We start from the raw sequence: 23,662 nt of genomic DNA, 5'->3' as shown, positions 1-23,662 counted from the left end.
GAAAGAAAAAGCTTATTAAAACACCCAAACCATGCATTCATCTCCTCTCACTCGTAACTGTTGCCTTCAACGTAAAGAGCAAAACATCTTGAAAGCTGTTTATTTTCAAAGCAGCTCTGAGTAGCTCATCGCAGTGACACTGCCCAGGGGACAGGGCAGCAGAGCCCTGATTTCAGGGAATTAGCGTGGCTTGCTCTGGGCTGAGTCACTCAAGAAAGCGAGTTTTATAAAACTCGTGTTTGATCCAGCGAGTCCCAAGCCTTGTTCTTACAGCATGATTGATTTTGTGGAACACGGTGCCCAACTCATTGCACCGTGACATCCAAAGGTGATTGTTTTCCAGCTGCTCATCACATGCTTGGGATTTCTTGGTTTATTTTCTATTGCTTTGTTTGCTTTATCTCTCTTTTCTTTGAAGACCATGGAAAGGTGAGGTGATTAACTTTTGTCGCTGTGTTAATTATAACTCTCTTCCCTCTTCTCCCAGTTTTCTGAAGCCCTTCGCTATTATTTAGAAAGTTCCCTTTCCAGTCTCTTGCCCCCACCTTGCTGTTTCATTCACTTGGGCTGCCAGTGTGCCAGGCCAGTGTTTAATAACCACACTCTGCCCTGTAAGAGCAGGCAGGTTCAATTTGGGGAATTTCAGGGAAGAAAAGCCAGGAAAAGTTGCAGGTTCCTAAATATGAATGCCTTCTCCTTTCCATGCTTGAGCCCTCCAGGCGTTGGGGAATTAAAAAACCATTGTGGTGGGGTGCAGCCCCAGAAGCTGTGAGTTGGGGGCTGTGGGGGACAGTCCCCGAGTGCAGGAGGGCTTGGCTGGTGTCCCCTGGCAGTGCCACGGCAGCAGGAGCAGCAAGGGGCTGTGTTCCAGGGGGCTGTGTGGGGACAGAGCAGCTGCCAGGACCGTGCACACGGAGAAAGGGAAGGGTTTTTCTGCTGGGATGGATATTTCCTGCCTGAACAGCCCTTCCCTGTGAGGAGAGAGCAGGTAGGGCAGGCCTGACCCCTGCAGCTGAGCTCCGAGGTTCATCTTCTGCTTTCCCAACAGGACTAGTGGCTCTTTGGGATCTCTCTGTCTCCCAGGGCTCACCAGCTGAGCACCTCTGCTGCTGCTGGAGGAGGTTGGTGTGGGGGTGGCTAGCCACCAGGGGGTGGCCAGGGCCTCGAAACCCACCTGTAGCTCCTGCAGCTCTGAGTGGAAGCACTTTGAGTCAGCGCCTTCCTTCCTGTCCCGCTGCTGGACTCCGGGATAAATACAGACTCCAGCCTCCTCTGGTTTCTCTGCACAGATCAAGTCACAGCCACTTACAAATCCATGCCAAAATCCAGGGGTGTAGGGTTCCATCCATGCCCTCCTTGGGCAGCCCCTGCAAGAGCTTTTAGTCAATCAGCAGCTGATGCTGAAGCCCCCACACTACCCAGACATGTGCACTGCAGCTGCAGCTTAGATTTAGGCCATGGAGATTTTGTTTTTCTGGAGGGTTTTCAAGACAAACACTGGCATATTTGCCTTTTTTTTTTTTTTTTTTTTGATTTTAGCTGGGCTGATGTTGATCCTGGAGGGTGCCTTTAGAAATGAAAAGGTGTTTTAGATAAACTTACAGCTGTACAGGCCCCCAAGAGATAAGTGGCGTGCAGGGCCTGTGTGAATGCCTGAGCCTGTACCTTGGTCACGCTGCTTGTGCACTTTGCTTCTCAAAGATCCATTAAGAGAAAGGCTGTGTAATTCAGGTTGCCATTTATGAATTTGCTGTTATCGTGAGCAGGGTGTCACAGCTGAAGGGAGTGAGAAATAGCTCCTTAATGGTTTCACAGCTTAATCATTTCCAAGAGAAAATGTACACGGAGTGGATCATTAACAAAAGGAGGGATGCAAAAAAGCCCTGGCTATGCGTCATGCCGTGGGATGCTGGGAAGTCGGGATTTGCCTGTGGGGCTGGTAGTTCCTCACTAGCACTGCCTCACATCCCTCCCAGAGTGGTCTTTGCTCCTTTGCTCACAGCTTGGCTCAGTTACAACTCCATGTGTCAAAAGCTTTGTCTGCTGAGTGGGTGCCAAAATGTGTTGGGAGAGCAGAGCTTGAGGAAGGAGTTGGTTTACATAGATTTGATTTTATTTTCTGTTAGCTGCAGCACTTTGTGGGTTGTTGAGATGAGCTTTTTCTGTGCATTGCTGGAAAACAACCGTTTGCACCTACATTTCCAAGACTTTCTGACCTGCGGGTCTTTGCGGCCTCTCTGGCAGAACAAAATGTTTTCTTCAATATCAAACTGTTTTTTAGCTTCCCATTGTGGTGCAAAAAATGTGATTGGGCGGGAGGTCATTTTTCAGGCAGGCCCAGCCCTTCTGATGGGAAGATCATCAGGTTGTGTTGCCAGTGAGCGTGGGAAGAGAGGGGGAAAAGTCATTTTAGAGGAGGGTATTTTTTTAGAGGGCTGCTGTGGGGGTCTGAGCTGGGCACCTGCCCCTGGGCTGATGAGTCCCCCACCAGCCATGGCTGGGGCAGCTCACTGCATCTCTGGAAAGCTGATCTGAGCCCCTGGGGATGGATGTGAGGAGTGTCGAGCTCTCAGAGGTGCAGCCTGAAGTCCGGGGGAGCTGCTCTTCAAACATGGGGCATTTTTCTGTCTTAAATATTGTGGAAGCTGAAGTCTTCATCTGCTGTTGGTCTTATTCTCCACTACCCTTCTGTGGCTGTAAAACTGGGGGCTGTGCCACCCTCTGAGAGATGCTGGGAGTTTACATGAATATTTGAGGGGCCAACTAACAATAATCTCCGAGGAAAATGTTGAACTGTCCTTGGACCAGCCTTTGAGCAGCATGGAATGACTCAGAGCTGTGCCTCCGCCTGCTTTAGGGAGGGAGGGGAAATGCTGAGCAGGCACTCGTTCAGGAAGAGTACGACATCCTCGGTGCTGACTTGGGCCAGGCTCTAGGTAACCCTGGGTGCACTCACACATTAAAAGCCCATCTTGCAGCTTGTGGGGCTCAGATGCACAGGGAGATGGGGCAGGAAAATTTCATCCTCCTTTAGTCCTCAACTTGGCCTTGCCTCCTGCAGCTGGTTTTGTAGGGTGGCACAGTCAGTGGTACAGCAGTGAAAACAGCCCTGTCTTCATCCAGCAGAAATTCCCAGGGCACTGAGGAGGTGCTGAGTGAGAGGAAGGTCTCTTTGGCCCCATCTGTCGTTTCCAGCAGCAGCCGAGAGTGGGAGCCAGGAAAGAGTTTATGGCTGGGACATCAGTGCATTGTCCCCCTTTCCACTGATTTACGAGCTGAGATACCAGAGGCTGTGCCTTTCCTCCTGATAGTCCCTCATGAACTTTCCTTCCATGAATTCATTGTAATGATTTTTTCCAGCCAAGTGAACTTTTGGCCCGCCAGGCAAAATTCCCCCATTTAACCGTGTCCTGCGTGGTGCTCCTGGCCAAGTTCCCCTACGTTCCTTCCTGCTGCTGCTGCTTTTGCAGTTTGAAAACCCTGAAAAAGATGCTGAGGTGGAGAGAGGTATCCTGTGGCCTGCTGCTGACCACTGCAAAGTCAGGCACATGGGGCACAAGACACCAGGTTCAAGGCTGGACATCCAACCTGAGGCAGGGAGAGGTACCCTGTGGCCACGGCACTGAGACCCCACCAGCCTGGGCTGCAGTCCAGCTTTTCCCTTTCATCAGGCTGCCACTGGGCCCTGGAGAGGAGAAGCCTCACAGGAGGATGAGTTCTTTTACAGAATCCCAGGATCCCTGAGGCTGGAAAAGCCCTCCCAGCCCACGGAGTCCAAGCTGTGCCCGATGCCCACCTTGTCCCCAGCCCAGAGCACTGAGTGCCACCTCCAGCCCTTCCTTGGGCACCTCCAGGCATGGGCACTCCAAAGCTCCCTGGGCAGCCCCTGCCAAGGCCTGAGCACCCTTTCCATGGGGAAATTCCTGCTGCTGTCCAAGCTGAGCCTCCCCTGGCCCAGCCTGAGGCCGTTTCCCCTTGTCCTGTCCCTGTTCCCTGGCAGCAGAGCCCGACCCCCCCGGCTGCCCCCTCCTGTCAGGGACTTGTGCAGAGCCACAAGGTCCCCCCTGAGCCTCCTTTGCTCCAGGCTCAGCCCCTTTCCCAGCTCCCTCAGCCGCTCCTGGGGCTCCAGCTCCGTTCCCAGCTCTGTTCCCTGCCCTGGGCTCAGAAATAGATGTATTTCACACAGCTGATGAAGCTGCTTGGAACACAGATCCTCTGTAGCTCCCACTGCTCATGAAACCACTGGAGCTGCTCTAAAGACAGAGGATTTCTTTCCTGAGAGGGATATCCTGGGCATGTTCAGAGGGGGTATCTTACCCCCATACCATCGAGAGCTGAGGTGGGCTCAGTTTGCAGAACCAGTTTTTGGAGCTGTCCCAGGGATGGCGTTGGTGGAGTGGGACGTGGCTCGGTCAGTGACCAGAGGACTCTGTGGCTCGGCTGCACTCCCGAGGTGTCCCTGCCCAGCACAGCCTGTGTGTGTGTGCCTGTGTCCCGCAGTTGAGCTCAGCTGGCGGTGTCCTGGCCTGGTTCTCCTTTGCAGGGTGCTCGGAGCAGGAATCCCGGCATGTTTTCAGGGATAGGGTGCCTGTCCTGCCGCGGCAGGAGGCGGGGCATGTACAGTGCCGTATGTACCACAGAGAACCACAGCCCACTGATTAAATTCCCGAATCTCATATTCGGGGGGGGGGAAATTATTTACATGTGGATACACTTCCTGCCTGGAAACTTTTTTTGATACTGAGGTTAATGTGTAGTCAGAATCTGTACCTTTGCCCCCTTTTCCTCTTGTCCCTGCAATCTGAGGGACTGACACTCAGTTTCCCATTTCTGTAACGCGATCTTTTTCTCCAGAAGAAGGTAGAGAAGCAGGGCTGTGTGTTCTGGGTGGTTTTCCTGGCAAGCATCAAACCAAGGCATTTCTTCTGCAATTGACATTGCAAACCCATTGTTTGCAAAAGGAACAGGGGCCCAACTGCTCAGGCGGGTTCATCTGCAGGAGATCATTTAGCAGAGCTGCTCTGAATATTAAAAACTGGGCAACCATGGAGGGGTTTCGTGCTTAAATTGTTATTTTTGTCAGTGCCTGACGAAATGCTTTGTTTGTTAAATATTTGTTGCCCCTGCAGCTGTCCCTTCAGATTTCAGGAATGAAGACGGGGAGATTGTTTTTATAACATCTGTCCTGGCCTTGCAAGTTTATCCCAAAAATGTAGGAGCGCAGGATGAGTCACTGGCTTTTCTGCATCGAGGAAATGAGAGTAGTGACATCATCTCATTCCGAGATAAGGAAACGCCTGAGCTGGGAGCCCTCAGAGAGGCAGATTTCAGTCCCCAACTGCTGATTTGGACTCACAGTGTAGAAATAAGCATCTGATTTGTGAAGTTACTGGAACGTGAGCCTGGTTTTGTTGATTTTCTTCTCCTTTTTTTTTGCGCCAGTGTTGTATAAAACTTGATTGTGACAACCCAAGCCGTGCGAATTTATGCCAAGAGGAAAATATCTGAGCTGCCATCAGCAAATAAGGTCTTGCTAAGAGCTCAGAAATTCTTGTGGCTTAAGAAAACACCACTTCAGCTTAACAGCAGCTTGAAAATCCCGTGTGTTTGCGGGGTTTGGCATCTCCAGCTGTCTGTCTGCAGGCTGAAAGGCTGCTTGTTTCGGGGCACTGGGATGGCTCAGAAAACCTTAAGCTTCTCTGTGTTACGTTCCTGGCAGGGCCCCGGGGGCGATGCCAAAAGGAACAGGCAGCGGGTGCCAAGGAGAGACTGCGTCTGCTGGCGTTTATTCAGAGCACGGGGCGGAGAAAGGGATCCCAGCCCAGCATCCTGGCCGGCACAGGGAATGCTGGCAGCGCCTCCGCCTCGGCAGGGGGCTGGGGACACACACGGCACTGTCACTGCTCTGCTCAGTCTGCAGAGAAAGCACAGCGCTGCTCCTGCCCACCTCCGGGCGCTGGGAAAGGAGACTCCGCATCCCTGTGCAGGGAACAGGGGCACAGCAGCATGGGCACCAGGGAGGCAGGGGCACAGCGGGGACAGCAGGGTGGCAGGGGCACAGCAGGGACAGCAGGGTGGCAGGGGCACAGCAGGGACAGCAGAGAGGCGGTGGCACAGCAGGGTGGCAGGGGCACAGCAGGGACAGCAGAGAGGCGGTGGCACAGCAGGGACAGCAGGGTGGCAGGGGCACAGCAGGGAGACGGTGGCACAGCAGGGACAGCAGCATGGGAGCAGGGAGCTGGGCGGTACAAGAGGTGCTTGCGAGCTCCCCCTTCCCCGTGTGGGCCTGCGTCCTGAGAGGTTAAACAGGCAAAATTCCCAGGGTAACTCCGCCTTGCTGGGGTTTTCCCTTGGGAAAGAATGGGGGTTGGTTTTGAAGACTTTCTGCCTTAGTCCATTAAGTGATTATTTGGGGAAAGTCCACAGGTTTTGGGTTACAGGAGCAAAGCTGGGATGTAAGAGATGCCAAGGTTTCTCCATTGTGCTTCAATATGATTGTGATCAAATCTTTGCTTCCACAGACAAAACCCCCCTTTTTCCTCTCTTCCTCCTTTTCTCTGGAGTATCAGGTTTGGTCTTCTTCAGCAAATGACTCTTTCACAGGAGGTTTTTTCCCCCTGGTTGCTCATGGAGACAGTATCACTCTTTTGCCAGAGCAGTCCTGGAAGAAGAAAATAGTTTTTTAAGGAAAATTTTGATAAACATAATTTTTATACATCAAATGCAACCGGTAGGAACAAATAATTTTAATTTTTTTTTTCAGTATGCTGGCAGGAGTTGGGAGGGTTTTTTTAATGATTGGTTAGCTCACTCTCCCGAGGCTTAGGCAAGTGTTTGACTTCGAACTCAGAATCACAGAATCTCCTGAGCTCGAAGGCACCCACAAGGATCATCAGGTCTGGTTCCTGACCCTGCACAGACACCCCAATAATCCCTCCATGTGCTCGATCCCACTGCTTGCCTGTGCAAGCAAAGGTTTTTGTGATCATTCCATCATTTTAAAAGCCCATTCTACCATTTGTACATAGGATCAGCTGAAAACATTTCGAAAGCCTCTATTTTTATTTTGGTCTAATTTTTCCTTCCTGAGACGTGTCCAGGCTGCGGTACCGAAATAGGGTGTGTGAAACGCTTGACTGGAAAAAAATGAATCATACTCCTGGTGCTGTGAGCTTGCCCTATAAATAAAAAGGCAGCTGGGGGAGTCCTGACCCTGCCCTGGCTGTTGGGTCAGGGTTTCCCCGGGGCCCTGAGCGCTGCCAGCTGGATGCTGGTGCCGGTGCTGAGTGAGCCGGACGTGTGAGTAACGTGCCCTTCGCAGCTCCGTGCTGCACAGCCTGGCTCTGCTGGCGTGAGCCGTGCTCCCAGGAGCGAGTCCCTCACCCAGAGCGGGATGCTGCCGCAGCCTGCCGTGCGCTGTGGCTCCTGGACAGCGTCCAGGTCCGTGCCTGTGCCAGCTGCAGCAGGCAGGGGTGAATTGAGGGCACGATGAGGACACGGGCTTGGGCCTGCTCGGCCACCGCGATGGCCAGCGCGGCTTCCTGGTGCCACATCTCCTTCTGCAGCGGCACAGAGCTCTGCCTGCTCTGGGTGCCTGAGGGTCTTGTGTGCGCTCAGAGATCTCCTGGGTGTCCTGCTCAGCTCCCATCTGTCCTTCATTTTCACCCCTCAGCTGTGGGATGTGGCACTCGCAGTTGGTTCTTGCCATGCTCCCATTCTTGATGCAGCCATGGAGGCGCTGGTTAAAGAACTGGGGATGTGGAGGCAGGAGGAGCTGCTGCCTCAAGAACCAGAGTTTATACTTGAATTCCTAGTGGAAGATGGCAAAACATCCATGCAATTTGTTGGGAGAACCCTAAACCCAAAAGGGCAGCTGAGCTGGGGAGGGGTTCTGATGAGGAGCAGCTCAGGGAGCTGGGAAAGGGGCTGAGCCTGGAGCAAAGGAGGCTCAGGGGGGACCTTGTGGCTCTGCACAAGTCCCTGACGGGAGGGGGCAGCCGGGGGGGTCAGGCTCTGCTCCCAGGGAACAGGGACGGGAGGAGAGGAAACATCTTCAAGTTGCGCCAGGGGAGGCTCAGCTTGGATATTAGGAAATTTTTTTCATGGAAAGGGTTGTAGAGCATTGGAATGGGCTGCTCAGGAAAGTGGGGAAATCACCATCCCTGGAAGTGTTCAAAAACCACGTGGTGTGGCCCTTGAGGACATGGTTCAGTGGTGAACACGAGGGGGGTGCTGGGTTGATGGCTGGACTTGATGATCTTAAAGGTCTTTTCCAACCTTACACACCTCTATCCTTCTATGATTATAAATGGGTTTTGTCTGGTGCATTCCCTATTAGATGTGCAGCGGTTCTGCTCCCAATAACGTCAGCGACGTCTGGGAGAGGCCCCACAGACCTCATGCTTTTAGCTGTCAGATGCGAGGAGAAGATGCTCCCTGATAAGATCTCCTTGAGTAGTCACACATCATTTATGTGGGCAAGCACAGCTATTCCCTTCCAGGGCCAATTACTTCAGGAGGAGCTGAGGTCACTTCTTGGGATGCTGTGAGTTGAGCAGTGGTGGCTCTCGGAGCAGAGGACACCGATGGTTCCTGATTTCCGGCAAAGACTCTCCTATCTCAGAGGCCCCATCCCTTTATTCAGGAGGATCGCTCAGGAAAAACCTCCTGCCTCTGGCTGCAGCCTGCTTTCACACAGAGGGAAGCATCTTGTCCCACCAGCTGGTTGATGGAAAGCTTGTTCCCTTTGGAAACTAAGCCAGGAGACCCCTGCCAGGCAGCTCGGCCAAGCCTGATCCTCAAGACCGCCAAGGTCTTGGTGCTTCCCTGCTTGCCAGCCTCATGGACAGGTTCAGTAGAAGACCAAAAGCAGAGTTAGGATTGGGTTTCTTGGTCTGCTGCAGCCTCAGTCCGAGGTTTGGAGCAGTGTGTTTGTTTTTTTCTCATTTCCTGGATGAGGTAAGGCAGGGTGGGCTGAGCACTGAGCTCATCCAGACAGGGCCAAACAGCAGATTTCCAAGGAACGGGGAGAGCGTGGCAGTGTCGTCTTTAACCATCTGTCTGGCAGGGGATGCCTCCCTTCTTTGGAGATGCTGCTGGGACATTTATTGCCTTGTTTGGAGCCTTCTTTGGGGCTGAATTATAAGTCAGAAGTTCCTCTCCCAAACCTCATTTCCTTGACCCAGACTATTCCAAGACATGCTTACCAGTGTCCTAAATTGTCCCTGCTTTAGGGCCTGATGCCCAGGTGTAGATGTTGTGATGATGATTGGATTACCTACTTCAGTATGTTTGATTTGCAGTGACAGGGTTAATACCCCAAGAATCAAAGCAGTAGGACAGCCCTGCATCTGATTAAACCCCATCCACTGCCTCCTTCTGCCTTCCAACCATCCTGCAAGGATATGCTCTTCCTAGGCAAAAATCTCTCCAGGATTTGTTCTCAGGCCATTAATGATCAGATTTCCTGCTGCCTTCACTCCCTTCTGCCACACTTCAGCTCTGGCTTCCCAAGCCATGTCCCAGCTGATGGATGATGAGGTGGAAAGTTGGTCTTTCCCACTGAAGGGCCTGTTCCCAGCCAAGCAAGCTCCCAGCCCAGCTCAGGGTTAGGAAGAGTTTCCCAGGAAATTTATTAACAGAGCAGAAAAATCTGAGGGATTTGGTACCGTCTGGAGCTCCTGGCAGGTGGGAGAGGTGTGACAGTGTTGCTGAATTGCAAAAATGCCCTCAGTGGTGCTTTCCCAAGCTCCCAAAGGTGCCAGCGTGCAAACTAAGAGCTCTGAGAGGCTCACACAGCGCAGATTTATGGCACAGCAACCTGTACTTAGAACAATCTCCTTACATCAGCCACGCAGGAATGTGCCAGATCTTGCATATTCTCCAGGCATGGACGTTATCATGGCTCATCTCCTGTGGGACACAGCCTGAACTCCTGGGGGTGGGAGAAAATTAATCTCTGGTGGTGCTGTCTCACCTTTGCGAGCTCAAAACGTTCAAACTTTTGACAACCCCCTGCAAAAAAAGCCCACAAAAAGCAACAAAAGGGAGCAAACCACAGAAAGCAAGTCTTGAGCTATTTATCTTTTATTCTCTGAGTCACGGGATACGTAGCGCTCACTCACCTTTTCAGGGGCAGGTCTAGAGATGTTTTGGGTTTTTTATAGAAGCACAGAGTGGTTTGGGTTGGAAGGGACCCCAAAGCCCATCCAGTGCCACCCCTGCCATGGGCAGGGACACCTTCCACTGTCCCAGCCTGCTCCAAGCCCCAATGTCCAGCCTGGCCTTGGACACTGCCAGGGATCCAGGGGCAGCCCCAGCTGCTCTGGGCACCCTGTGCCAGGGCCTGCCCACCCTCCCAGGGAACAATTCCTTCCATCTAAGTAACCTAAATTTCCCCTCTTTCAGCCTGAACCCATTGCCTGTGTCCTGTTGCTCTGATGAACAGTCCCTTTCCAGCTTCCCCATAAGCCCCTTCAGGTCCTGGAAGGTCCTGTGAGGTCTCCATGCAACCTTCTCTTCTCTCTCTCCCTACATGAATATCCAGGATATATTTATATCTTTGTTCCCTCCTTGTTCTTTGCTTTGGATGCCTCTATTGGGAACATCATCCTCACAATTAGCAGGGTCTTGTAGATACTCCATGTGGAAAATTCCTTGTGGAGGTGCCGTTGCTGGAGCTGCAGGGCGTGTCCAGGCTGCTTCACCTGCAGCCAGCCCTGCGCAGAGTCTGGGGTCAGCAACGTTGGGAACTGCCAGAATTAGGAAGCACCAAAATTCAGGCCTCTGGCCCAGCGTTGTGCTGGTGCCTTGTTTGCTTGGGAATGCACATGGACACATCAGGGGTTGTCTCCTCTGCCTCCCATCCCACCGCGTGCCCAGCTCGGCACTGCTCCTGCCCCAGCTGCAGCTCTCTGTGTTACACAGCCAGTAAATTAGCACCTGAAGTTGCTCTTGTTTTGCAAGCCTGATTAAAATAATAGGTGAGTCTGTCTGCATTTGAAACCGTCGAGAAGGCAGGGAGGGTGTCTCTGCCCAGACTCCACGTCCTGCCCGCCCGCGGGGGGATCAGTCACCTGGCAGTGCTCCCGCAGCAAAGCCAGTCACCTTCTCCCTGCTCCCTGCTGGCGTGAAGGCATTGCCACCAGAAACACCCAGGGCAGAGGCAAAGAGCCTCCAAAAAATCCGTCTGTGCTGCTGAGACAGAAATCCACCTCACACCAAAGCCCCGGAGTTCACCGCACTGGCTCGTTAATGAATTTGCATTTCTCTGCAAATCTATTTGTCCCAGCAGAGATTTCCCTTTGCACGGAGAGCAGCAAAGGTAACAGAAGTGCTTTGTTCTGCTTTGTTTCCTCAGGGATCCACCAACGTGGTTTACCAAGCCCATCATGTCAGCAGGAGTAAGAGAGGCCAAGTTGTCGGCACCAGGGGAGGATTCCGAGGCTGCACGGTTTGGCTCACAGGTATTTTTGTCTGGGTGTGAAAGCGTGGCCTCACCTGTGAAACTCCATGAGTATGGCTGGGAGGTGGGGATTTGGGATCTGCAGGAAACGTCAGTGTTCCCTGGGAGCTGGGAATTGCAAAACATCCCCACGTGGGAAAGGCAGACACGCGGTGCTGGCGCAGCAAGATGTTCTCCCTGGCAGCTGCTGCCCATAACTGATGTTTTTTTGGATTTCCCAGCTGCTATCAGACTCCTTTGAACATGTCAGAGGCCCTCGGGGGTAGCACTCGTTGTTCCCAAGTGTGTAGCTGAGGAAGCCTTGGCTCAAATCCTTTGGCAGTGGAACGTACACAGGGTTGTCCAAAGCACGGATGTTTTCATTCAGGAGCGGTGGGAAGTTTATTGGGACATGTAGGTGTGCTGTGCTTGAGGCAGCACGAGGCAGTCACCTTGTGTGGAGAATAAACACTCCCAGCCACAGAGTCAGGCTGGGAGCAATCCCTTCCACTTGTTTTGTTGCCCTTCTCTTCTGCCTTGGAATATAAACTCATTGCTTGGGGATTAGGGGCTGCCAGAAATGACAGTTGCATTTCTCATTTCTAATATTTAGACAACTCTGTCTTTTGCCAGCTGTCCAGTTGTTCCTTTGCTTGTTAAATATTGGCATTTTCTTTGGCTGCTGGAGGGTGTCGAAGGACGTGCTTGGAAGGATTTGTAAAGCCATTCTGATTTGCCTTCCTGTCACCTTAGGTGGTAGATGCTGGGTTAAAGCACATTAGGGTTTTGTTCTCCTCCTCAATTTTGAAGTCCCCAATCTGCTTTTATGTAATTTCTGAAGCCAAAAGCCCTACCCAAGGCAATTTCCTTCCTTTTTTGAATATTACTCAAGGATCTTGTGTCTGAAAGGTTTGAGCTTGCCTGGCTGATTATTCTTTGAAATATGCACCTGGAGAAGGAGGCGATGAGGGGCCGTTGCTGCTGGAGCCTGTCCCACCTCATGTGGTTGCAGCAGGAGCCTCTCCTTGGGTTCAGCATGGGAGAGCAGTTGGCTCTGCACAGTGGGAGCAAGGGGAGGAAGAGGAAGGTGCTGAGAGACTTGGAACATCCTTTCACACCTCTCCTGCTTCCTGGCACCTGTGTGTCCCAGCACAGCCCAGCAAGAGGCACTGCTGGGTTGGACCTCTCCAGATGCTGGGCTGTAGATGCTTTTCTCACAGCATTAATGCCACCCCTTCAATAAGAAGGGTTGAAAAGGGCTCTGTGAAAGATGAAACCAACCTCCTTGAGGGAGGAATGAGGTAGGGAACTTCAGACAGAAGGAGTTTTGCTACCGGTGTCCCAGTTGCGCTCTCGTTTTCACTCTCTTGACCTCACACCTGACCCCTCACTTCCCTGCCTCTGCCAGGCCTTTCTGGAGCTGGCAAGACAACCATTGGCTTTGCTCTGGAGGAGTACCTGGTGGCTCATGGCATCCCGTGCTACTCCCTGGATGGCGACAACGTCCGGCACGGCTTGAACAAGAACCTGGGCTTCTCGGCAGAGGACCGCGAGGAGAACATCCGGCGCATCGCCGAGGTGGCGCGGCTCTTCGCCGACGCGGGGCTCGTCTGCATCACCAGCTTCATCTCCCCCTTCACAAAGGTAAACCCCCCCCACCACAGCCTGCTCTCTTCTCAGCTTCAGCTCAGACGGTGAAGGTGGGTTATGGAGAGGGTTTCCTAAATCCACCATCGGGTGCTTGGTAGAACACCGCTGACGCACAGCCTGTTTGGAGGGCAGTGACCTCGCTGAGTAAACCCGGTGTTGCAAACTGATGAAAAGCTAAGAGGAGTTCAAGGTCTCCCTGCTATTAACTCGTCAGAGGCAGAAAAGAGTCACAGAAGCAGCAGCCTGTCCTAGAGCTGTCACTGCTCTTTTGGAAGAAGATTTGACTGCGATTTTCACTTCCGTAGCTGCTGTTATCAGGCTGATGCAAGCAGTTCCTTTTCTCGTAGAATCACAGAATCATTAAGGTTGGAAAAGACCTCTAAGATCATCAAGTCTGACCGTTTTGACACAGGGCAGATAATGATCCACAATCTAAAGTTCTGCTGTCCTGCCTAACCAAAAGCTGAAAACAGATCAAAACTGTAGATTTGCACGATTTTTTTTTAAGTGTCTTTAAAGAAAAGGAGGGAAGTGAGATGAAAAAACCTTATTAGAACGAGTGTACATTTAATAAATCTATAAGAGTAATTCATTTACCTGTGTCAAAATCCAGGTTGTTGGGTTTTTTTTTTTTTGCTGCAATTCAGATTTTTCCCATCTTTCTTCTACCAGGATCGTCGAAACGCACGGAAAATTCACGAGGCAGCTGGACTTCCTTTCTTTGAAATCTTTGTAGACGCCCCTCTAAATATTTGTGAAAGCAGAGATGTGAAGGGCCTGTACAAAAAGGCAAGAGCTGGAGAGATCAAAGGTATGGAGGAGTGAGATCTTACTTTGCCTTTTGCTTTCCCGAGCTTTGGATGCCTTGTCCTGGCAGTGCCGCACGTAGGGGTGGGTTTCTAAAGGCCCTTTGTAGTGCACAAGAGGATCCTGTTCCCCTAATCTTACTGTCACAAGTGTCACTTGTTGTACCCAGCATGCTTGAATGCCCCCTGGTTGTTTGTACAGCGTTGCTGGCTCCAAGGCACTGATTATTCTATTAAACACATTTAATTTGGGGGTTAATTGTCCGTAGGATTCACGGGGATTGACTCGGAGTATGAGAAACCCGAAGCTCCTGAACTGGTGCTGAAAACAAACATTGCGTCGGTGTCTGAGTGTATCCAGCAGGTTGTGGAGCTGCTCCAAGCACAAGTAGGTCACTTTTATGTCCCCACCACTGGCAGCTTTGGAACCCTGCATTGGGACATTGCCTGTTTGGCGTGCCTGTAAAAACCAGCGTGTTACAAGTGCTGCCTGGCTCTGTCTTTCAGAACATTGTGCCCCAAGGCTCAGTCAAGGATGTTCTGGAGCTGTTTGTGCCCGAGGATAAACTCAGCAGTGTCCGGGCTGAGGCAGAGACCCTGCCAGCAGTGGAGATCACTAAGGTATTGCCACACACAGGTTCTGGCATTATTGAGCTGCTCCAAGGGCAGAAGCTTCCAGGAGGATGTTGCCAGAGGGGCCTGTGTTCCTCTGATGGCCCTGACTTTTTGTGGCTGTGGTTTATGGTGAGCTGAGGTGGGATCCTGATCCTCAGCCATTTTCTGCCACGCCTCCACCCTGTGCTGGGGGAGGCCAGGGCTGCCAGTCTCCTCTGCTGTGTTCATGCAGCCCCACAAGTTCAAACTGCCAGAGGGCAGGGCTGGATGGGATATTGGGAAGGAATTGTTCCCTGGGAGGGTGGGCAGGCCCTGGCACAGGGTGCCCAGAGCAGCTGGGGCTGCCCCTGGATCCCTGGCAGTGTCCAAGGCCAGGCTGGACACTGGGGCTGGGAGCAGCCTGGGACAGTGGAAGGTGTCCCTGCCCACGGCAGGGGTGGCACTGGAAGGGAGTGTACACTCCCTTCTAGCCCAGACCATTCTGAGATTCTAAGTAGTGCTATGAACACGTGTGAGTCTGGCTTAGAAAGCCCCAAGCTACATCCGCCATGTCTTTCTCCCCCTTATGAATGTCCTGTATTTGAAACAAAACAGAATGAAAATGCTGTTGCAGCAGAAGGGGAGGAAAAGCAACTTCTGAGTGTGACATGGTGACAGGAGTGTGACCCCTGTGGGTTTGTTTTGCAGCTGGATCTGCAGTGGGTGCAGGTGCTGAGCGAAGGCTGGGCCACCCCTCTGACAGGATTCATGCGGGAGGCAGAGTACCTGCAAGTGCTGCACTTCGGCACCCTGCTCAACGGTAGGGATCCCCCGTGTCCTCCTGTCCTCCCTCGGGCCACGCCCCCGGGCTCCTGAAGGGGACCAAGGTCACCGTGCCGTGGGCACGGCCCTGGCACCTTGCGCGGGGCTGCTCAAACCCTCCGGCAGTCGTCGTGTGGCTCTTTTGGTGCTTGGCTGTAGCAGGGTAAACAGAGATGCAAACCCAAAGCCAGGGAAGCAGAGAGGCTGCCAGGATGAGGTAGAAGTGGGAGGAGAAGGCAGCTGCTCCTTGGAAACAGGAGCAGAGCCTGGTTTTGCCCCCCCACCCCATTTCCCTGCCTATCCAACGTGGTAACTTGACCTAAATTAGATTTCTCTATGCAGTAGCAGGCTCTGTTAGAGGTGCTTCATCCCTGGAAAAGGCAAAAAGGGCTCAGGTGATGGCCATCCACAGCTGAGACAGGGGCACAGATGTTTCCACTCTGCTGCTCAGCTGTGGATGCTGTTGCTGTGACTTCACCTGCACGGGGGGTGCTCACATTGGGGTTTGCAGACCTGGCAGTGATCTCTGCCCTCAGGGATCTGAGTGAGCAAGTCCCTTTGAGCCTTGCCTGCCTTCTAGGAGATCCCATGGTCACACAGGGCAGTGATTTGCTGCTGATGCTCAGATTTGGGCACCGTGCAGCAGAGGCAAAGCTCAGGACTGCTCACTTTGCACTGTGGGAACGTCTGTGGGGGGGCTCTGCTCCCAGACACGTCGTAGCCTTTCACCTCCTGCCCAGTGTGCAAACAGTGTTCAGAAGCACGTCCCTGTTATCAGAGCCTCCTCTGTGGTCTTTGAGCTGCCTGTTGTGCCTGCCGAGGTCGCAGAGCACCCTGGGATGGCCACGTTGCTCCAGAGCCCCGTACTTTGCGCCAGAGGCTCGTCCCAGAGAGCATCTAGTTTTGGGGTGCCCCCCCAAAGCTGCCAACATCCCTGAGCACAGCTCCTCTGAGCTCTGTGGGCAGATGTTCAGGGTTTGTAGAGCTCTGTGGGGAGCAGGGACAAAGGCCAGGAGAGCAGCTTTGCAGAGCTCTCTGGAGCAAGGTCTGCGTAGCAGAGGGCAGCAGCATCAGTCCCTGGTGCACCCTGTGGGCTCAGGCCCTCAGGGGGACATCTGAGTGGGAAAGAGAACACCAGGTGCTCTTGGATGAGCTTTGGGAAGTGGTGGAGGGTTCCATGCCGTGGTGCTGAGGCTGGGGTGTGGCACTGCCAAGGAGAGGCTCGAGCCTGCTCTACCCAGAGGCATCGGCACAGCCCCTGTGCCCTGGGGCGGGCGATGGCTTGGGCAGCCCCCGTGGTGTTCGGGGTGCACTTGTGCAAGCCAGGGCTCTGCAGCAAACCCCTCCTGACGCCCCAGCAGGTGGGTGAAGTGCTCTGTGTAGGGCCAGCAGGAAGGGGGGTGGATCTGCAGGAATGCCCCAGTGGCTCCGTCGGGAGCGGTGACAGCGACAGTGTCAGCGTGAGGCTGTGGGGGCACCGTGGAGGACCATGGCCACGCCAGCAGGAGCCCTGCCCGTGGTCAGGCAGTGCTTGGCCGAGCTTTTAAATGCTTTGAGTCTTGAAATGGTTTCTGTAACGTGCCCCTGAGTGTCAATTATCTTACTGTGTTTGTGTTCTCCCAGGAAAGAGGCGCTCGGTAGCTGGTATGTATGGAACTGTTCTCAGGCTCTACACAAATTACTGCAATTGAGATTCTTTTGGGGTATAATTCTTTGAGATTTACAAAAAAAAAACAAACCAAAAAGGGGGAATTATTACAGCCATGGCCTGCTTATGATCCGGGCAGTCATGACGTGGCCCGACACACTCTGTGTCCTACGGACCAGTCTGCACAAAAATCCCAGCTGTGTAATTTCATAACTACCTGCACTGGAGTGATCTTTTGTTGCCTCTCCATCCTGCATTTGCAAATGGAGCCTGAAGATCCTCACTTTCAGCAGCATTTGTTGGTTTCATAATCCAGCTTTTTTTTTATTTTTCCCCTGTGCTGGCTTCATTGACTGATCATTATCAATATGATTCAAATGTACAAAGCTGATATTGATTGGATCCCATGTGAATATAATTATGATTATTCATGAAAATTTCTGCCTGGCAGACAAATGATGCCCAGTTGTGAATTTAAAGTTAATGCAAATATTTTAATAAAAAATTAAAGTAAAAATCTATATCATAGTGAAAATCCTCAAATTAAGACTCTCAAGGGCCCAAACTGATTTTGGTCAGATCAAAACAAATTGAATCAGTGATTTGTTTGTGACTGGAAACCCATGGAAGAGACCAGTTCTTCTGTATTAACATCAGGATATCCAAGGAGAAATAGGAGGACCTTAGTGGAATACTGGGAAATTGGGAGAGTGGGGATAAAACCAACAGGATTTCAAGCTATTTAGGGACAACACTGAAATTAGAAACTGCGTGTGCACTTACAGACTGACACAGAAAACAGATTAAACACGGGCAGTGCAGAGATGTAAAGGAGGAGGAGTAGCAGCCTAGAGATAGCCAGAGAAAAAAAACCAAACAAAACCTGAGTGTGGTGGTGGCATTCTCCCTGTTGGAGGAGGCAGCCCAGGAGGAGTGCAGGGAATGGGTGCTCCAGGGAACAGCAGACCGGAGCCGTCTCCATAGAGGTGGTTCTCCTGGAGGAGAAGGCATTTTCCAAGCACATTTAAATTTTTCAGTTATCCAGGGCTGCGTTTTCCAAGCACATTTAAATTTTTCAACTTCACAAGCAGCTAACAGAGAAGAACCAGGGAGAGTGCAGGAACTAGTGAGATGCTCCGGCTGTCTTGGAGACACCTCTGACCCTAAGAGAAGCAGCTTTTATATTCCACTAACGTCACCATTTATTAGCAGCGCAGAGCAAACTGCTGCGATGACTGAATTTCCATGAACACCTCTGCTTGCTGCGCTCCCGGTGCCCGGCGCCGGTTAAAATTCCTGTGCGCGCAGGACGAGCGGCGGCTGGAGGGTGTTCAGCTCCTCTGTGTCTCCCGGCAGACGGTGTGGTGAACCTGAGCATCCCGATCGTGCTGCCGGTGTCGGCGGAGGACAAGCAGCGGCTGGAGGGCAGCGCGGCGCTGGCGCTCAGCTTCCAGGGCCGCCGGGTCGCGGTGCTGCGCAGCCCCGAGTTCTTCGCGCACAGGAAGGAGGAGCGCTGCGCCCGCGTCTGGGGCACCTCCTGCCCCCGCCACCCGCACATCCAGGTGGGCTCGGCCCCTTCCTGCAACGGGAGCTCGGCCCGGGAGGGGGGAATGCGGGCAGCGGCTGGAGAAGCGAACCTTTGCAAGGTTTTGAGGGCGATGGGTTTCCTGTCTGCGCTTCCAGCCCAGCTGCTTGCCGGGAGCCATCCCATCCCGAGCAGGCAGGACTGGATTTTTTGGCTCTTCCTTCCAGGCAGCCGACAGGGTTGTTAGATTTTTTTACAGCTCCTCTCTTCCCACTTAGTCTGTGGCAGCACAAGGAGCATCATCCCTCGGAGAGTTCCACACAACGGCTTGAGCTTGCTGCTTAAAAAGCCTACAGCTGTGTTAGTTCTTTCCCTGCCTTAAAATGCCTCCTTTAATTAATCAGCAGCAGGTGGTCACCTTGCAACAGGCTCACTCCTCCTGCGTATTCCCAGGAGGAAGGAGCAGAGCGGGAGGTGGAGGAAGGTCTGCTGCCTTCCTGTAGGCTCCCGGCTGCTCGAGGGGAGTCCAGCACGGAGCTGGGCGGGGACTGCGTGGCTGCTGCCCCCCTTGGCGAGGCTTTGCTGCCCAGGACATTCAGTTCACGTGGTCACTGTAATGACATTTTCCACCTGCAAGAAGGGAAGGCTGTCCTACAGTGGGGTTGAGCCTCACACTTTTGAAAGGAGACTGGGAGAGGGAGGAGGAGGAGCTTGCTGTCCCCTTTGCACTGAAGGTGCATGTAATTCCCAGATGGTGATGGAGAGTGGAGACTGGCTGGTTGGTGGAGACCTCCAGGTCCTGGAGAAGATCAAATGGAATGACGGCCTGGATCAGTACCGCCTGACCCCGCTGGCCCTGAAGCAGAAGTTCAGGGAAATGAATGCTGGTGAGTGCCTGGGTCACACCAGTGACAGGGCCCTTCCTGCCCCACCTGCACCAGGAGCTTGCTGCGATCCACGACTCGCTCTCAAGCTCACAGCACTTCCAGGTCGCCTCTGGATGCTCCAGGGCTGTTTGGGGGGGTGAGCAGTAAGGGGGACCCGGGGCACATCACAAAAAGTGGCGCAGAATCTCCTTGGTTAGGGCAGTGCTTGTGATGGGCTGTGTCCTCAGTGGGCTGCTCTGAGGGCTGGGAAGGGCTGAGCATCCTGCTTGTGTCCCCCTGGCAGGTCAGAGCCTCTCTGCACTGACATTCTTGGCCTTCACACCTGGGGGACAGCTCAGGTGTCTTCTCCCATCTCTCTGTCCCATGGAATCCCAGCATGGTTTGGGTTGGAAGGGACCTTAAAGCCCATCCAGTGCCACCCCTGCCATGGGCAGGGACACCTCCCACTGTCCCAGGCTGCTCCAAGCCCCATCCAGCATGGTCCCAGCAGGCTGGCAAGAGTCAGACACCCACTCTTGATTTGGGAAAAGAGCATTGGCCCTGCTGAAGGTGCCATTGAGCTTGGGGAGGTGACAGATCACTTAAAACATCGAGGAACTCGGGGAAGGTGTCCAGTGCTGTGCACAAACATTGTAGGAGAGCTGGTAAGGCTGAAATCAGCCCCAAAAGAAGGATGTGCAATGAAAACAACCGTGGCAGGGTGATGTATGTGTGTGAAACACTCACCTGAGGTGTTCAGGGCCCCACTCATGCGGAGACAGGACACACACGGGTCTCTCATGTGGAGACAGGGCATACACAGGTCTCTCATGACAGACAGGACACACCCAGGTCTCTCGTGGCTGTGTGGAAGCTCAGAGTGTGGATACGAGCCTGTGACCCCCCCGATCGTTCCCTTCCAGATGCCGTCTTCGCGTTCCAGCTGCGCAACCCCGTGCACAACGGGCACGCCCTGCTCATGCAGGACACGCGGCGCCAGCTCCTGGAGAGGGGCTACAAGAACCCCGTGCTCCTGCTGCACCCCCTGGGGGGCTGGACCAAGGACGACGACGTCCCTCTGGAGTGGCGCATGAAGCAGCACGCGGCCGTGCTGGAGGAGCAAGTCCTGGACCCCAAGTCCACCATCGTGGCCATCTTCCCCTCTCCCATGCTCTACGCTGGCCCCACGGAGGTAACGCAGCCTGTGGCTGCTCAGCAGGGCAAGGCAGGAAGCCTGTCCCTGGGGGTTGTGTTCCAGCCTGCCTGTGCAGCTCTGGAAAACCCCGGGAAGGGGGCTGGAGCCACGTCCTCGCTCTCAGCCCCCCTGCACGGTTTGCCTGCGCTTGGCTGCTGCAGCATCTCCCCACAGAGCTCGGCTCCATGGGCTCCCATCCTCCCATGGGCTGGGGAGAAGGGATGGAAACAGGCTTCACCACCTTCTGCCAGGCAGGGATGTTCACGTGTTCCCCCCAGGGGTTTCCCTTCTGTCCCTAAAGCCGTGGGGTGAGAGGGGCAGAGCTGAACCTCCCCGTGCGTGTCCTGGGGGGCCTTGGCACATTCAGAATTCAAACCGCAGCCCAATTCCCCTGTCCTGCCTGTGGATCCCCAGGGCCCCCCTTCCCCCACCCTCAGTGCCTGTGTCCCTCCCTGCAGGTGCAGTGGCACTGCCGAGCCCGGATGGTTGCGGGGGCCAACTTCTACATCGTGGGGCGCGATCCCGCAGGAATGCCGCACCCCGACACCAAGCAGGACCTGTACGAGCCCACGCACGGCGGGAAGGTGCTGAGCATGGCCCCCGGCCTCACCTCCGTGGAGATCATCCCCTTCCGGGTGGCTGCCTACAACAAGCTCAAAAGAGCCATGGATTTCTATGACAACAAAAGGTAACGTGGTTTCTTCAGAACTTGGGGTTTGTGGTCGCCTCGGGCTCGCAGCTTTCCAGGGGAGGGGGAAAAGCCACGTTCCTCCTAAGGAGAGGAATGGGGGAAGAACCTGGGAAAGCCACCCGTGTTCCCCTCCAAGAGCTGTCCCCAGGGGTCACGTGAAACTAAAGATGCCACCAGGGAGGAAAAGCAGCACAGGCTGGGGACTGAGTGGCAGTAGAAACACAGCCTCCCATAGCTGGGAAGTGTTAGGGACACTCCAGCTCCTCTGGGACGAGGAATCTTCGGGGGTGGCTTGGGCCAGCTGTGCTGATGTCACCTGTCTCTGTTCTGCACAGGCACAACGATTTTGACTTCATCTCAGGAACGCGCATGAGGAAGCTTGCTCGGGAAGGGGAGAACCCCCCGGACGGCTTCATGGCCCCCAAGGCCTGGAAAGTCCTCACCACGTACTACCAGTCACTGGAAAAAAAGAATTAACTCCTCTCCTCCTCCCTAGAAATAGCTGTATTCAGAGTGAGCAATGGTTGATTGATTCCCTATGACACAGATCACTTGGCATTTCCAGTGCTCTGACCCTGGGATTTTCCTACCTGGGTCAGAGTGGATTTTACCAATCAGAAATACTTTGAGCCTGATCCTTCTCCCCCTAAAGCTGCTGGGAGTGTCCCCCTGGAGCTCGAAGGGATGGGAGCAGGCCCTTCGTTCCCGGCTGGTGCCGGGATGGGCCCTGGGATCGTTGTGGTGCTGCCAGGGCCACGCAGCAGCTCCCAGCACAGAGGGGGGACCTCGGACCAGGATAAACCCTGCCTGGAGCAGAAATTAAGAAAGTGCCTTTCCACGTTGTGCCTTAGACAGTTTTTGCTAATAAACAGCAGAATCTTTTTAATGCCCTTTTTTAAAAGGATTTTTTAAAATCAGCTGTGACCACTGCCAGTTCCCTGTGGCTGAGCCAATTCCTTGCTGCTTCCTTGCTTCCTTCCTCCTGCTTGACCTCTCTGGTCAAACAAGTCCCAGGCTGAGCATTCCTGGTGCTCCAAGTCCAGCTCTCCGTGGGGACTGTGCCATGGTGAATCCCTGAGCTCACAGCCCGGCAGGGGAGTCTGTCCTGGGAGGCACCAGAAAGCCCTGAGATCCCTGAGGAAGCTCTGGACAGCAAGGAAAAGGCAGGGGTGCTGTCACCGTGCTTTCAGGTGTCCTCCCAGCTGGCAGGATGGGATCCCCTTTCCCTCTGCCCACACTCCTCCCATCCCAAAGGCAAATCCAAGGCAGAACAGCAAAGACACGGCGCGAGGTGGGTCTGGAGAAGCAGCCGAGAGGAGGCTGAAGCTCCTGCCCTCATCCACCCCTGTGCAGGTACAGGTGACCTGATTTACCCCATACCTGCGGGATGGGGCCGCTGGGGACAGCCAGAGGATGACAGGAAAGCCCCTTGCCCCCCCAGCCCTGTGGGGTGCTGCTCCCAGCTCTGGCTGTGGAAATTTACCCCAGACTTTATCTCCTTCCCCACCCTCATCCTCAACACGGACTTTGCCGCCGTGCCCGAGGCTTTTCCGCTGACTCGCGGCTCCTGCGGTGGCCTCCGAGGGGACGGAGCAGTGACACAACAGCGGAGCTTCCCGAGGCCCTCCGGGAGCCCAGGGCCACCCGCCCGCGCCTCGGGCTCTGCCCGTGGCCAGCGGAGCCCTCAGGGACAGGGCTGGTCCCGGCTCGGAGGTGCCAGCAGAGGAGAACAGCCGAGCACTCGTGAATTACAGCAACGGCCCCACGCCGTGATTTTTGCCTTCTTTAGCAGCTGCCCCAGGAGCCGCCGGGATGTGTTCCCAAGAACAGGAATCAGCGCTCCTCTCTGTTGTGCTCCAGTCGGAATTGCAGGCGGATCCGCGCTCAGCCAAACCAGCCAGCCGCATGCTCTGAGCCACGCCTTGCTCTGCTGGGCCCGGGCCCAGCATCCGAGCCTTCGTCTGTGACTGGAAAATATCCTTGCAAAAAGTCTTTCTGGCTGTTGTATTAAGTCATTTTTTTAAAGTACTTGGAGCACAGCTGTGTTTTACCCCAAGGCAAACGCTGCAGCCTCCGTGGGAGCTGACAGCGCACCGGCCTCAGCCATGCCAGGCCCTCTGGCAGGGCCCTGGAAGCCAAAGGCAATATTCCCATTTAGGATTCTAAAGGAGTGAAACAGCCCTGTTGCTGCTCGTCGTAAAATACTCCAGTGTCGAACCCCTTCCCTCGCCCCCAGTAAACCCAAGTGGTCACAGCAAAGCACAGATGTTGTGTTATCCTTTTAAACCAGCGTAGGGTCCTGATTACCTCTGATTAAAATACGTGGACTGGGGGTTTTATAGTCTATTTATTAAAGACATGAGACTGGAATTTGTACCTCAACGGATGCATCTCATGATTTAATATATTCTGAGCTCGATAC

The 23,662-nt window shown here is 53.8% G+C and overlaps 1 protein-coding gene across 1 annotated transcript in view; it reads left to right on the top strand.

Annotated features, from left to right (window-relative positions):
* PAPSS2 (3'-phosphoadenosine 5'-phosphosulfate synthase 2) overlaps positions 1-23,662 on the top strand; it is a 40,305-nt gene extending 16,643 nt beyond the window's left edge. Inside the window, exons 2-12 of the mRNA XM_082286481.1 lie at positions 11,360-11,465; positions 12,852-13,087; positions 13,766-13,904; positions 14,169-14,287; positions 14,407-14,520; positions 15,202-15,313; positions 18,320-18,525; positions 19,240-19,375; positions 20,278-20,546; positions 21,008-21,237; positions 21,576-23,662. Of these exons, the coding sequence (XP_082142607.1) occupies positions 11,360-11,465; positions 12,852-13,087; positions 13,766-13,904; positions 14,169-14,287; positions 14,407-14,520; positions 15,202-15,313; positions 18,320-18,525; positions 19,240-19,375; positions 20,278-20,546; positions 21,008-21,237; positions 21,576-21,717 (1,809 nt within the window). The 3' untranslated portion in view covers positions 21,718-23,662. The remainder of the gene's footprint in view (positions 1-11,359; positions 11,466-12,851; positions 13,088-13,765; positions 13,905-14,168; positions 14,288-14,406; positions 14,521-15,201; positions 15,314-18,319; positions 18,526-19,239; positions 19,376-20,277; positions 20,547-21,007; positions 21,238-21,575) is intronic.

This window comes from Coloeus monedula (genome assembly GCF_965178545.1).
Source record: "Coloeus monedula genome assembly, chromosome: 8".
NCBI lineage: Eukaryota > Metazoa > Chordata > Aves > Passeriformes > Corvidae > Coloeus > Coloeus monedula.
The sequence above is the reverse complement of the archived record's forward strand: the minus strand, read 5'-3'. Positions and strand labels throughout refer to the sequence as shown.